Source organism: Berghia stephanieae, chromosome 9 (genome assembly GCF_034508935.2).
Source record: "Berghia stephanieae isolate SIO BIC M18660-M18661 chromosome 9, UCSD_Bste_1.3, whole genome shotgun sequence".
In the NCBI taxonomy this organism is placed as follows: Eukaryota; Metazoa; Mollusca; class Gastropoda; order Nudibranchia; family Aeolidiidae; genus Berghia; species Berghia stephanieae.
Genome location: NC_088368.1, coordinates 8,876,636 through 8,889,600, shown reverse-complemented (window position 1 = coordinate 8,889,600; position 12,965 = coordinate 8,876,636). Strand labels below are relative to the sequence as shown.

At 39.1% G+C, this 12,965-nt stretch overlaps 1 protein-coding gene across 1 annotated transcript in view; it reads left to right on the top strand.

Annotated features, from left to right (window-relative positions):
• LOC144979624 (DBH-like monooxygenase protein 1 homolog) overlaps positions 1 to 12,965 on the top strand; it is a 44,917-nt gene that overhangs the window by 9,312 nt on the left and 22,640 nt on the right. Inside the window, exons 5-11 of the mRNA XM_078926426.1 lie at positions 1,581 to 1,730; positions 3,128 to 3,310; positions 4,095 to 4,178; positions 6,764 to 6,934; positions 9,614 to 9,716; positions 11,248 to 11,414; positions 12,484 to 12,672. Coding sequence (XP_078782552.1) covers positions 1,581 to 1,730; positions 3,128 to 3,310; positions 4,095 to 4,178; positions 6,764 to 6,934; positions 9,614 to 9,716; positions 11,248 to 11,414; positions 12,484 to 12,672 — 1,047 coding nt within the window. The remainder of the gene's footprint in view (positions 1 to 1,580; positions 1,731 to 3,127; positions 3,311 to 4,094; positions 4,179 to 6,763; positions 6,935 to 9,613; positions 9,717 to 11,247; positions 11,415 to 12,483; positions 12,673 to 12,965) is intronic.

Genomic DNA, 12,965 nt, shown 5'->3' with positions numbered 1-12,965 from the left:
CAAATTGAGCTAGGGCGAGGTGACTTGCTCAAGGCCACACAGCGCAGCGGCGAGTGATCGAACTCGGTTCTTTTCGGCAAAGACCGTACCTTAAAAACAGCGGTGAAAGATAAATATCTGAGTCAGCCATAGCAGGCAGGGAGGTACTTGCTGTATCTTCTATCCCCTTGTATCTGTTTTTCAATTGCATTCTGTCTTTGTCTTGAAATGAGATTACTTGGTTTTGTCCTGACCCTGGCAAGAGTCCTTGGCCGGGAGGGAAACAGTTGAATGCATAGTTAGCGGGTGGTTGGATGGGAGCATCACCCTTGAATCATATACCTGTGATGTTCGCATGGGTGTACGATCCGATAGTGATGTCGTTTCTTCTTCTCTTTACTAGCCTATCCTGCTTCTTTGGTTTGTGATTGTATTTTTGACAGGGGATATTTTTTTTCTGTAAATCTTCTGCCTGTTTGTTCTTGGTTATTTACAATTTAGCTTATGATATCTTTAGGTTATGATTTTGATTTACATTTGTACTATTTTTGTTAGATTGCTTGTTTTTTTTTATTTATTTATTTTTTTTTTTGTTTCAGCGGTCTCTCATATAACCTCAATTGTGTTGGAAGAGACCTAAAGCAACAAACAAACAAACAAAAAAAAAATGCATAGTTATAGTTTTGGGAGACGATATTTTTCCTTGTAAGTCATCTCTCTGTTATGTATTGTTATTTTTTTTAATTTTAACAAATGATTTGTAACCATTTGAGTGTATTCCTCTTAGTGGGATATTATACGGGTGTCTGGGTGAAACTTATTGTGATCTCAAACTAATTAGGTACTTTGATAGTGGGCTCTTGGAATCTACATCTGTTTGCTATTTGACCCAGTTCCCCTATGTCTTACCTTTTCTTGTGTGCTTTACTTGTAATTCTAGAACTTTTTACTATCCCATTTTCTTCCTTTTTACTGGCGCTGATATGACCTTAATGTGTTACAAGCGCCATAAAACCCTTTAAAAAACAACAACAAAAAACAAAGAATAAAATGTGTTTTGTCTTTTAAATTTAACCAAAATTAAAATAAGAAATTAACGCAAACAAATAAAAGAGTTGCCCGAACGATGACAATCATGAATACCTAAAATCTTTTTTTATAGATAGTCACGACAGGGATTCGAACCACCGACACTGAAATAACGAGCGATTGAGCAAACCATTGAGCCAATGGAGCCCTTGAATTTTGCGCGCTATATTATAATATTTATTATACAAATATCTTACCGATCAAGAGTTCTTGTTTCTACATTTGATCTGGCTTTAGGCCCATCCTCAACTTACACACTCACGCAACACTTCAACCACCATAGAGTACAGACTCCACCATTCACACTCCATTATTTTATTTGTTTTCAACTGTCACTTGTTTATTGTTCTGTTGACGAAGGGTTTGCACCTGAAACGTCCTTTGTCTTTATTGTTCCCATTCAAAGTCTGATTGATGCAATTTAGTGAGAACTACTCATAAAAGAGGCTGGCTAAAAACAATAATACATATGAGTGACGTCAACTTCGTTCTATCTATATTGTACCATTCAGGACCGTTATGCTAAAAGTCACATGACGCCATCTGTGGACAAACAACAGGACTGGCACCTGTTGGCTTTCAAGAAAGAAGACATTAATTCCCGAACCATGAGCGTCATACGGAGAATAAACACGTGTGATGATGAGGACATCCCCATCACGGTAATAAAGACATCATCATTGTTGTTATCATCATCATCATCATCATCATCATCATCATCATCATCATCATCATCATCATCATCGTTATCATCATCGTTATCATCATCATCATCATCCTCGTTATCATCATTGTTATCATCACGTTTATGATCAGCCTCATCATAATCAATTTCGTCATCGCCACAACCACCACCATCACCACCCCAACACTTATACCATCCCCACCCAAACAATACCACCACCCCCACTACCACCACTAACACCACCAACACCACCACCAACACCACCAACACCAACACCACCACTCCAACCCAACCATCACCACCATCAACACCACCAACACCACCACCAACAACACCAACACCACCACCACTACCACCAACACCAACACCACCAACACCAACACCACCACTCCAACCCAACCATCACCACCATCAACACCACCAACACCACCACCACCAACACCAACACCAACACCACCACCAACACCACCAACACCAACACCACCAACACCACCACTCCAACCCAACCATCACCACCATCAACACCACCAACACCACCACCACCAACACCAACACCAACACCAACACCAACACCACCACCAACACCACCAACACCAACACCACCAACACCACCACTCCAACCCAACCATCACCACCATCAACACTATCCTACACAACCACGGAAGTTGAGCCATCTATACTCTATACTACATTCACGTTATCTTTTTCTCTCCTTCTCTCGTTTTAATATTGTGAACTTTGAGTACTCTATCTGTGGATCCTACTTATGCTACGGATCGCATTTGTTTCTTCTGTCTTTTGAAAATGCGGTAATCTTGAACCCTCTATAAAACAACCCGTAACAACCACCAACAACAACATCATCACCACCACCACCACGAGCAACACAACTTTCACCATCACCAACCTTCAACAAAACTACAACACTATCACCAATACGATAATCAAGATCACCACCTCCTCCTCCTCCTTCTCCTCCTCCTCCTCCTTCTTCTTCTTCTTCTTCTTCTTCTTCTTCTTCTTCTTCTTCTTCTTCTTCTTCTTCTTCTTCTTCTTCTTTTTCGTCTTCTTCTCCTCCTCCAACTACCACCAGTCTGCTGCTACTACTACTACTACTACTACTACTACTACTACTACTACTACTACTACTACTACTACTACTACTACTACCACACACACTACTACACTACTACTACTACTACTACTACTACTACTACTACTACTACTACTACACTCCACTACTACTACTACTACTACTACTACTACTACTACTACTACTACTACTATTACTACTACTACTTCTTCTTCTTCTTCTTCTTCTTCTTCTTCTTCTTCTTCTTCCTCTTCCTGACACTTTCTGTATTTTATCATCAGAGAGGGACTGCCAGAATAATCTACACGTACAATGATAATGTCCCGGTCTCCGATGACAACATACCTCCACACAGCGCCTACTCACGAGGGGCCAGATCAGCTCTATTACTTGACGCGCCAGCAGACGAAACGGACAACAAACTGCCTGATGGCCTCACGACGATTGACATGGTCCGAACAAATGTAAGATTATGACAGTCATGTATAGTGTAAAGGAGGGGGTCCCGATAGCTCAGCTGGTAGACACTCACTTCACACGCAAAGGAACCGAGATCGATTCCTGGGGAAGTCTAGAATTTTTTTTATTAGGTCTATAAGATCTGGTGGAAGGTTTCTTCTTCTAGGTTCCATGCCTGGTCCAGGCTTCGGATACTGCATGAATTATCTCTCTCCATTCCTCCCTGTCTCTTGCTTTTTCAAACAGCTCTTGGATTGTTAGGTTGGTGAAGCCCTTCAGTTGGTCTATGAGTGTTTTTCTTTGTCTCCCCCGGGCGCGTTTACCAGGTATTTTTCCACAACTTGCCAGGTGGAAGGTACTCAGGTGTAAAATGAGAGCAAGGCCGTTAACAGTGTTGCCTCTGTCGGAAAAAAAATGTAATATCGCAAAACAGGCGTCATGTTTTGTTCCATAATATGTAACGTGTTACTGTTGGTCAGGGACTCTTTGTAAAGCGCTCTGAGCACTTTTTGTGGATATTGCGCTTTATAAAAAAGCACAGCTGAAGCTCTACTACTATTACTACTATTGCTGCTTCTACTACTACTGCCATTACTACTACTTTTGTGTTGAAAATAATCTTATGTGATCAGTTGTGATGATGATGATGATGATGATGATGATGATGATGATGATGATGATGATGATGATGATGATGATGATGATGATGATGACGACGACGACACGACGACGAGGACGATGATGATGACGAATTCAAAATAAGTTCAAGACCGTTTTGTTTTTCCACAGTATTCTGTCCCAAGCCAAGAAACCACATACGCTTGTACACTTCTAAAACTTCCACCTCTAAATGAGAAACATCATATCATTCGGGTAAGCTATAATACGATTATTAATTACACTCTTGCGTTTGGAATTCCGGATGTATCCCCAACCGCTGCACGAGCTTGCGAGTGCGCGTTTGGGAACAAAGTTCGAATTACAAAACGCAAGAGTGTAAGAAATCTTTTATTCTACCCCTCAATCGGATCCAATGTCGTCATCTCTGAGTAAAAGACAATTTTCAAAAATATTTAAATGATACTTCTTTGTTTAAAAATCAAATTTTGTTGAAATCTAACGTTTGACAATCTGACGTCATACATTACGAGTATTATTGTAAACTTGATATTATTACGCGTTACCATTTAGGGAGAGGGGTAGAATCAAGTCCGTCCCACAACCCGTGCGCATGCGTTGACACAACCGTCTGGTGGATTTTAATGATAATTGGCTCGAACACTAGAATTGTTAGTGACGTTAAGCAGAATTTTTTTTTTAGCACTGGTTATAGTACCATACTTTGGGATTTTTCTTCTTTACGGTATATAAAAAAAAACGAAGGGTCTAGTATGAGTGAACTTTTAGCTGTTTTACAATAACTATATACGCACATTGAATTCTGTTGTGATTACGATCACTGAACTCGACAACAAGCGTGGCCAAGGGATTACTATTCATGAGATTCATGTACTCTACGCTGGGTTTAAAAGGACACAGCAAATTGTTTTGACATCAACAATTGTTACAATTAATAGTTGAAAGCCAGAAGCGAACTTGCTCCTGTGATTTCTGCATTCATAAAAACTTATTACAATGTGGATTAATCATGCACATTTGTCAGTATAGCACTGAAAAATTACAAGTATGTCTCCAAAGAGGCGAAATCTTTTTCATGGCATGCGGCGAATAGCAATACTTTTAACAGATGGAACATAATCAGAAACTCCGAGGGAAACGGTCATAATATTAATAATTATTGCATCTCTTGTATTTGCAAACGGCGGTTCATTTGAAAGGTTATACTGTACAAAACTTACAAGGAACCTGTTTGATATTAAAGAAGTGTAAATTCAGTGATACTTCATATTATTACTTTCAATATGTCCCCCACCCTCCAACTACACATAATTCAAGAATGGCGAACATGCGATATACGAATGTGGCCTGGATGGCTACAAAATTACGCCCTTTTATAACGGCATCGTTAGGCCCCGTCACCTAGGACGCCATGAATGAATATAGATAATCCATCAAACAGGATATCTGATGTCTACAGGAATCGCCCTCGTTGTCCAAAATGAGCAATTTGGGGGTTAAAAATCTTGCCTTAGGAAAAAAACGAAAGTGCCGGATGCGGGACTCGAACCCGGAACATTCCAGAGTACAGTGCAATGCCTTAACCACTCGGCCACTTCGCCCCCTCGGTGGTTCAATAATAATAATTCAGAAAAGCGAGTGTAGCTGGCACTTATGTTGATAATAACAAGAAATGAATTGCGTAGACAAGTACCAGAAAACAATAAAGATTTAAAACTTTTCCTGCGATGGGAAGTTGAACCAAGTTCGTACCCGGCTGTCAGAGCACCTCCGACACATTGGCCTGCTCACCAGAAGGAAGCTCTACAAACTACAATCGACGCTATCCACCATTAAAAAAAAAACAAAATCAACCAATGTTGAGTGTAGTTTGTGATTGGAGGAGTGAAAATGATAGCAAAACTCTGGTCCCCTGCATTGTCTCATAAGTTGAGATCTTTTACACATCACAAAGGAACCTCGGTATAACAGGGATAGTGGGACCAGCCTAAAATCCCTGTTATAACCGAGTCCTGTTAAAATCGAATTTCAAAGGAGATGACCTAAATGGACTAAATCTCTCTCTCTCTCTCTCTCTCTCTCTCTCTCTCTCTCTCTCTCTCTCTCTCTCTTTCTCTCTCTCTCTCTCTCTCTCTCTCTCACTCACTTACTCACACACACACACAGAGACACTAACACACATACACACATACGTTTACAAAGAGTGAGCGAAAGAGAGAGAGAGGGGGGGGGGGAGAGGGCGGGAGTATTCAAGAACTATATTTGGTTTAGCTCTCTGTTGCCTTTAGCTGTAGACTCATCTGAGCATAATGTGGGTAATGCATTGTTTTTTGGAGATATTGTGTGAGTTTCCGCTCCCCTGTTATAACCGATTAGGCTCTTAAAGATCACGGCTATAGTCGATAAATTTTACTTGAGGCAAACAGGGAGAAAAATCGGGGATTTAAAAACCCCTGTCATAACCGGGGCCCTGTATATCCGAACATGTTATACATGGGTTCCACTGTAAATCTATTGACTCGGGTGTAAAAAGTCAGTGTTTATCATGTTGCCAAATATTTGTCTGATCCTTGTAACCAGTTAACTGCCGTACTCTGGCGGAAAAAAAATTTGGCCGGAAAAAATGTCCTTCAAATATCGATCGATTTAAATGACCCCCACCTTGGCAAAAACTGTCTGTTGAGACCTCGGGAGGTTTTTGCCAAGATGAGGGTTATTTAAATCGATCGATATTTGAAGGACGAGGCCAAATTTGTAGATAGTTGTTATTCCAAAGTACGACATTTAATTGGTTAAAATCATTAATATTTTCTCCTCAGTATGAGCCGGCGATACAAAAAGGCCACGAGAATATTGTCCATCACATGGTGTTATATTACTGCCCGATGCCATATCCTGACTCTCGACTGAACACCTCCTTTGAATGTTATGTTGGGGCTCCCACAGACTTTTGTTTTTTCACCTTTTTAGCCTGGGCCATTGGAGGCACGGTAAGTTATTTCATTGTTTCAGGTTGTTTCAATCTTCGTCATCATCGTCGTTATAGTTGTAATCGTCATCACCATCATCACTATCTTATTCATTGCCTAATTCATCATCACCATGACAAATATATGTACAAAAAAATTAATGGAATAGTTATAAAAGAGAAAAATAAATGCTAATCATGAAACGTTTTGGGTTCAAAACCCTTCTTCAGCCAATAACAATTAAAATGTAAACGTTTGTCCCGTCAAGCTGGATTCCACAGGATGTATTCCCGTTATGGTTATTGACTGAAAAAAAAAGGTTTTTGAGTCCTAAACTTTCAGGGTTTACTATTTTGATCATTTTTGAAACTGTTTATATTCATTTTTGGACATTACTTTTAAGTCCACATATTTTTGCTGCATTTACATCACGAATACAGGGGAAGTTGTTTTGGGGTGGGGTTTTTTTTTTTAGGTGAATGATTTTAAAATTGAAATAATAATCGGACTATTTGAGTTAGAAACATTTCAATTTTTGTATGAGATTAGAAGATTGAAATAGCGAACTACACAGGCTTTACTATCAATGGCATAACATGCCTGAGTAAAATACCCACTGTCCTACTGCTTGATCAATAGAACCAATTTTTTTAAAACTATGTGTAAACTTAAACAGTTATAATCTGATCGTTTGGTGGTTTATAAACAATAACAATGATCGGCGAGAGGTCGATTTCGTTCACGTTATCATTTATAAACAACCAACTATGGTTGTCCGAGCACGTGTAAGGTGTCACGAATTCCATGTTTTGGTTGGTCAAAAATCCACTGGTTAATTAAACAAAAACAAAAGGTAAAAGATTAGAACAAAACTGCCAAAGTATGATTTTTCATGGTACGAAAGAAAAAATAAAACTTTACGTTGAGTCACATTTACATATTACCATCACACTCGTAATAATATAACAAAATCGATCTATGGTTACGATCCGACACGCACTTATTTGCAGGTCTGATAACCCGATTCCTTATGGGCTCATTGTTGTAATAGAAATCTCAAGAAAATGTTGCAAAATATTGTCCATTACAACAGTGTTGAAAAACTAGGCCCATAAGTGGGTTCGGACGTCAGACCTATTAGATGGACACGTCGGGATGATCTACATAACTTTCCATGTGTTCTGGGTCATTAGTTATTATTGCAAAAAGTGCTCAAAGTGAGCCACATAGTGAAAAGTGTTCACAGTTTGAGAAATATCCAAAGTCACAATTGTTCATTTTGCTCAGCATGACGCATGGGTATGTTTACAACTCTCACAAACACAGCAAAATGTTTACATTTATTGAAAATTGTCCAATCGTTGTACAGAAAAAAATCATGTGATCGATAGCCAGGTTGGACGAAAGATTATCAAAATTAACAAATAAATCATGAATGCCAGTAATTATCCTTTTTTCTGTATGGTCACCACAATAGGATTCAACAGTCATGACGTCACGTCCCTCGAAATGACGCATAGTAACTTAGTAACTGGTTCTAAACAATCGGGACAATGGCGGACGCCCTTATGAAATACTTCTTCGACAAGCATAAAAGCGTATCCAGAGGAGAAAAACATTATAAATTTGATCATGTTTTGAATTTTATACATTCTTATCACATTACATATGAAAAGTTCTAGCCAGCACGAAGAAAAAAAAGTACCAATTTTCTTTGTTTAGAACCAAACTGCTCATTGCTAGGCGGATGTGATATCAGACTATTGAATCGTAATTCTCTGAAATAAATCGAGTCCTGCGAGTACTTATTTTCAAATATGCACACATTGATTCATTTGTTTGTCAAAACTTGTGTGAGCCGATGTGTACCTATTTGCAGGTCTCATAACCCAAAATGTTATGGTCTCATTGTTGTAAAGGAAATACTCTCAAGCCAAGGCAATATATTGGCCATTACAACAATGAGTTAAACGAGCCCTTAATGGGTCCGGTTATCAGACCTGCTAATATGTGCATCGAGGTCTCAGCCCAACTGTATCGACTTTGAAATAACCAAGAGGTTGACTCTTTAAATGTGTCTGTGCTTTAAAAAATACCAAATGAATTTTACGACGAGACGCATTGGCTACATTCTTCACACAACGCCAGTCATTAATATGAAGACCATAACACAATATTCCATAATATAAGGCCTCATTTTGTGCGGCCATGTGATCTAGTGGTGTGACTCGCTTTCGGATCGGAAGGTCCTAGGTTCGAGCCTCGCTCGGCTCATAATTGAGTCCTTGGAAAAGGTTCTTTACTCACATTTTCTCACCATGTGAAAATGAGTACCAGCGTTGTCTCTGTCCGAAAAAAAAAAGTAAAATTGCCTAACAGACCGTCATGTCCCGCCCTAAATGTTAAATGTTGCTGTTGGTCAGGGACCCCTTGTAAAGAGCTTTGAGCACGTTAAGTGGATATTGCGCTATATAAAAGCTGATTTTTTAAAAAAATTGCAGTAAAATATAAAGCAGAGGTTTGTTCGGATACGGCGCGAACTTTACGTACAAATCAATTGGTACCAATTAAAATTCGATTAATTTTCTGAAGTAAATCAAAAATGGATGATAACAATATGTTTATATATGTTAGTCTTATTCTAAGATCATAACCGCTAACTTAACAGACCCCTTGTATATGGTATTCTTTATTCTCCAGGGCTTCAATTTCCCCTCTAAAACCGGTTACTCTTTGGGCGCTCCTAATGACCCCGGTTACTTCAAGCTCGAGACTCATTACACCAATGTGGACAAGCGAAGTGGTCAGATTTAAATCATATTTATTTATTTTTCATTAGTGTATTATAATGATCTCGATAGTCAAAAAGCATAATTAGACTCACAGCAAACGGACCGGTTTGGAATACTGACCAGGTCATTTGTGTTCATGTATTCTCTGTCTGACCAGTAGGAAATGAGTGTCTTGGTTTGTTTATTTGGCGGAAAGTACTTTGCGATAAGCTAGTGATCACATTTAGTGGATATTGCGCTATATTAAGCTCAATTTTATTTTTTAAATTATTATCTACTTGTGCGGTTATGTGGTCTTGTGATATGACACTCGCTTTCGGATCGGAAGGTCCTGAGTTCGAGCCTCGCTCGGCGCATAGTTGAGTCCTTGGAAAAGGCTCTTTACTCACATTCTCTCACCGTACTCAGGTGCAAAATGAGTATCTGGCCGTCAACAGCGTTGTCTCTGCCGAAAAACATTTGCAATATCGCCTAACAGGAGTCACGTCTCGTTCTACATGTTACATGTTGATGTTGGCCAGGGACCCATTGTAAAGCGATTTGAGCACGTTTAGTGGATATTGCGCTATATAAAAGCTCAAGGTTTTTTGTTTTTTTGTTTTTTTTATTCTTCACTGTCCGTTTAGGACGATCGAGCCATCTATAACTCCTGCCCTGCGGACCTTCTGGCTCGGAGGGATACTACATAAGGCGGTCCCCATTTTAAAATCTAATAAACGTTTCTGACGAATAACTTTGGAAGTGTGTATGTAACCAGTCCTTCGGAGGACTGATTAATAATGGTGATATATTGAATCATAAGGCTTGTAAAGCGCTTTGAGCACATTTAGTGGATATTGCGCTATATAAAGCTCAATATATAAATATATAAATATATAGTATATCTATTTTAGTAGCAGAATGTATGGGCAGATTCTAAGGATTACGGTACGTAAAAGAGCGATATTGGATTATCTTTATGGACGACCAGCATTTATTTAGACTAGAAAATTAGATGCCATCACTCTGAAACTAGAGGATCATTACATAAGGCATGTATTCACTCCTCCGAAAGTGTGATTTTACACTTCCAATGAGATAGGAACCAGTTTTGTTTGGGTTTTTTTTTTTTTTTTGTTTTTTGTTTTTTTTACATCACACGTTTCTTCCCTATTCAAATTATAAAACCTGAATTTCGGGTAAGGAGTTCGAAGCTTGAATTACATTTCATCCTGGTTTCTATAGCGTGAAACGGACAATGGCAATTGCTTGCTATCCTTTGGATAGGACCATGGTCTATCGAAAAGTTTTTTCCACCAAATCTAACAGACCCAGCTACCCAATCACTGCTGGGTGGATAAGGGGGGGGGGGGGGGGAGAAAAAGAAATATGAACTTCACCCGGGATCTATCTTGATCCCTTTCCGTGTGAAGCAAGTGCTCTGCCAACTAATTAAAAAGAGTGTTTGATCTATCATAAACATAGCATATACATGAGAGAGAAAAAACCCCGTTCGTTGACAATCTTCTATTCATGTAAAAATAAAATTTCCTTTTTATTCAGGTTACGTGGACAGTTCGGGTATTCGACTTTTTTTAACAAAGAAGCTGAGGCAGTATGATGCGGGAATGCTGAGGATTGGTGCTCCGACAGACAAACTCCTATTGATTCCTCCAAACATTGACAACTTTCACGTGACTGCTCACTGCCCATCCAAATGTCTTGATGAGGTAATTACTTAACGGGCCACACCGAGGTGCATTTATTTGCATGTCTGATAACCTGAACAACAATGAGATGCCTTGTAAAAACGATGAAATTAGGATTATACAATCCGAATGTTACTACTGTGCCTACATTCTCACGTTGAATTCAACAACTACTGTGATAAGGTTATTGTTACCAAAATACAAAGGTGTTAAATAGAACCAATCTGACAGCATTTACCTCGGCAGAGACAAGCGACTGACTGGTATGGCTTATAGATGATGTGAGCTTGGCTAGGAATCTCACAACATTACCATCCGGAAATATAACGGACCAACTATGTGTAAACTTGAAGATTAATAGTCTGGTTAATACGGTTTAGTGAGAATTACTCATAAACATGGATGGCAAAAAGCAATAACAAAGACCTGAGTGACGTCAACTTCGTTTTATCTATATGCATTCTCCACAATATAACATATGCATTAAATCCAAGTGGTCTTAAGTTGACAACGAAGCTTTAATTGTCAGTATCTGCTGCTTCATCTGATATAGGAAATATTTCAAGCGATCATCCATTCATACGAAAGATATAATAAGACCCAAACCAACAATGTACTAGAATACATGCCTTCTTCTTCTTCTTCTCCTTCTTCCTTCTTGTTCTTCTTGTTCTTCTTGTTCTTGTTGTTGTTGTTGGTGTTCTTGTTCTTGTTCTTGTTGGTGTTGTTGTTCTTGTTCTTCTTGTTCTTGTTCTTGTTCTTCTTCTTCTTGTTCGTGTTCTTCTTGTTCTTCTTGTTCTTCTTGTTCTTCTTGGTCTTCTTGTTCTTGTTCTTCTTGTTCTTGTTCTTCTTGTTCTTCTTGTTCCTGTTCTTCTTGTTCTTGTTCTTCTTCTTCTTTCTTCTTCTTCTTCTTCTTTCCTCTTCTTCTTTCCTCTTCTTCTTTCCTCTTCTTTCTTCTTCTTTCTTCATTCTTCTTCTTTCTTCTTCTTTCTTCTTCTTTCTTCTTCTTTCTTCTTCTTTCTTTCTCTTCTATCATACATTGCTGTTTTCTTCTTAAACCACTGTGAAATAATTACTACTTAATTTGCAGGCTACTAAAGCAACCGGGGGCCAAATAACAATCTTCGCCGATTTTCTTCATGCGCATCTCCTTGCAAGAAGAATGGTCCAAAGGCATGTCAGGGACGGCGTTGAGCTCCCACCAATAGTAATGGACGACAACTATGACTTTGACTACCAGGAGACAAGAGCTCTAACAGAGGAGAGGGTGGTCAAAACGGTAAAAAAAATTCCCTTTATTCATCCTCAATGAGAAGTATGTCTTTATATGGATTCTAAGGAGAGATTGGAATAACCATGGAGTCAGCCTCAGCGCAGCGCCTCAATAAGAGGTAGAATGAGATAACTTTCAGAAAATCAAACACCGCCCGAGAAAATAAAGGTAGCTTCTGGATATGGAGCAATAACTGAACACCTATGGGGAGATGAGGGGGTCCCGATACCTCAGTGAGTAGAGCACCCGCTCCACACGCAAAGGGACCGAGATCGATCCTGAGTGCAGTCGATATTTTT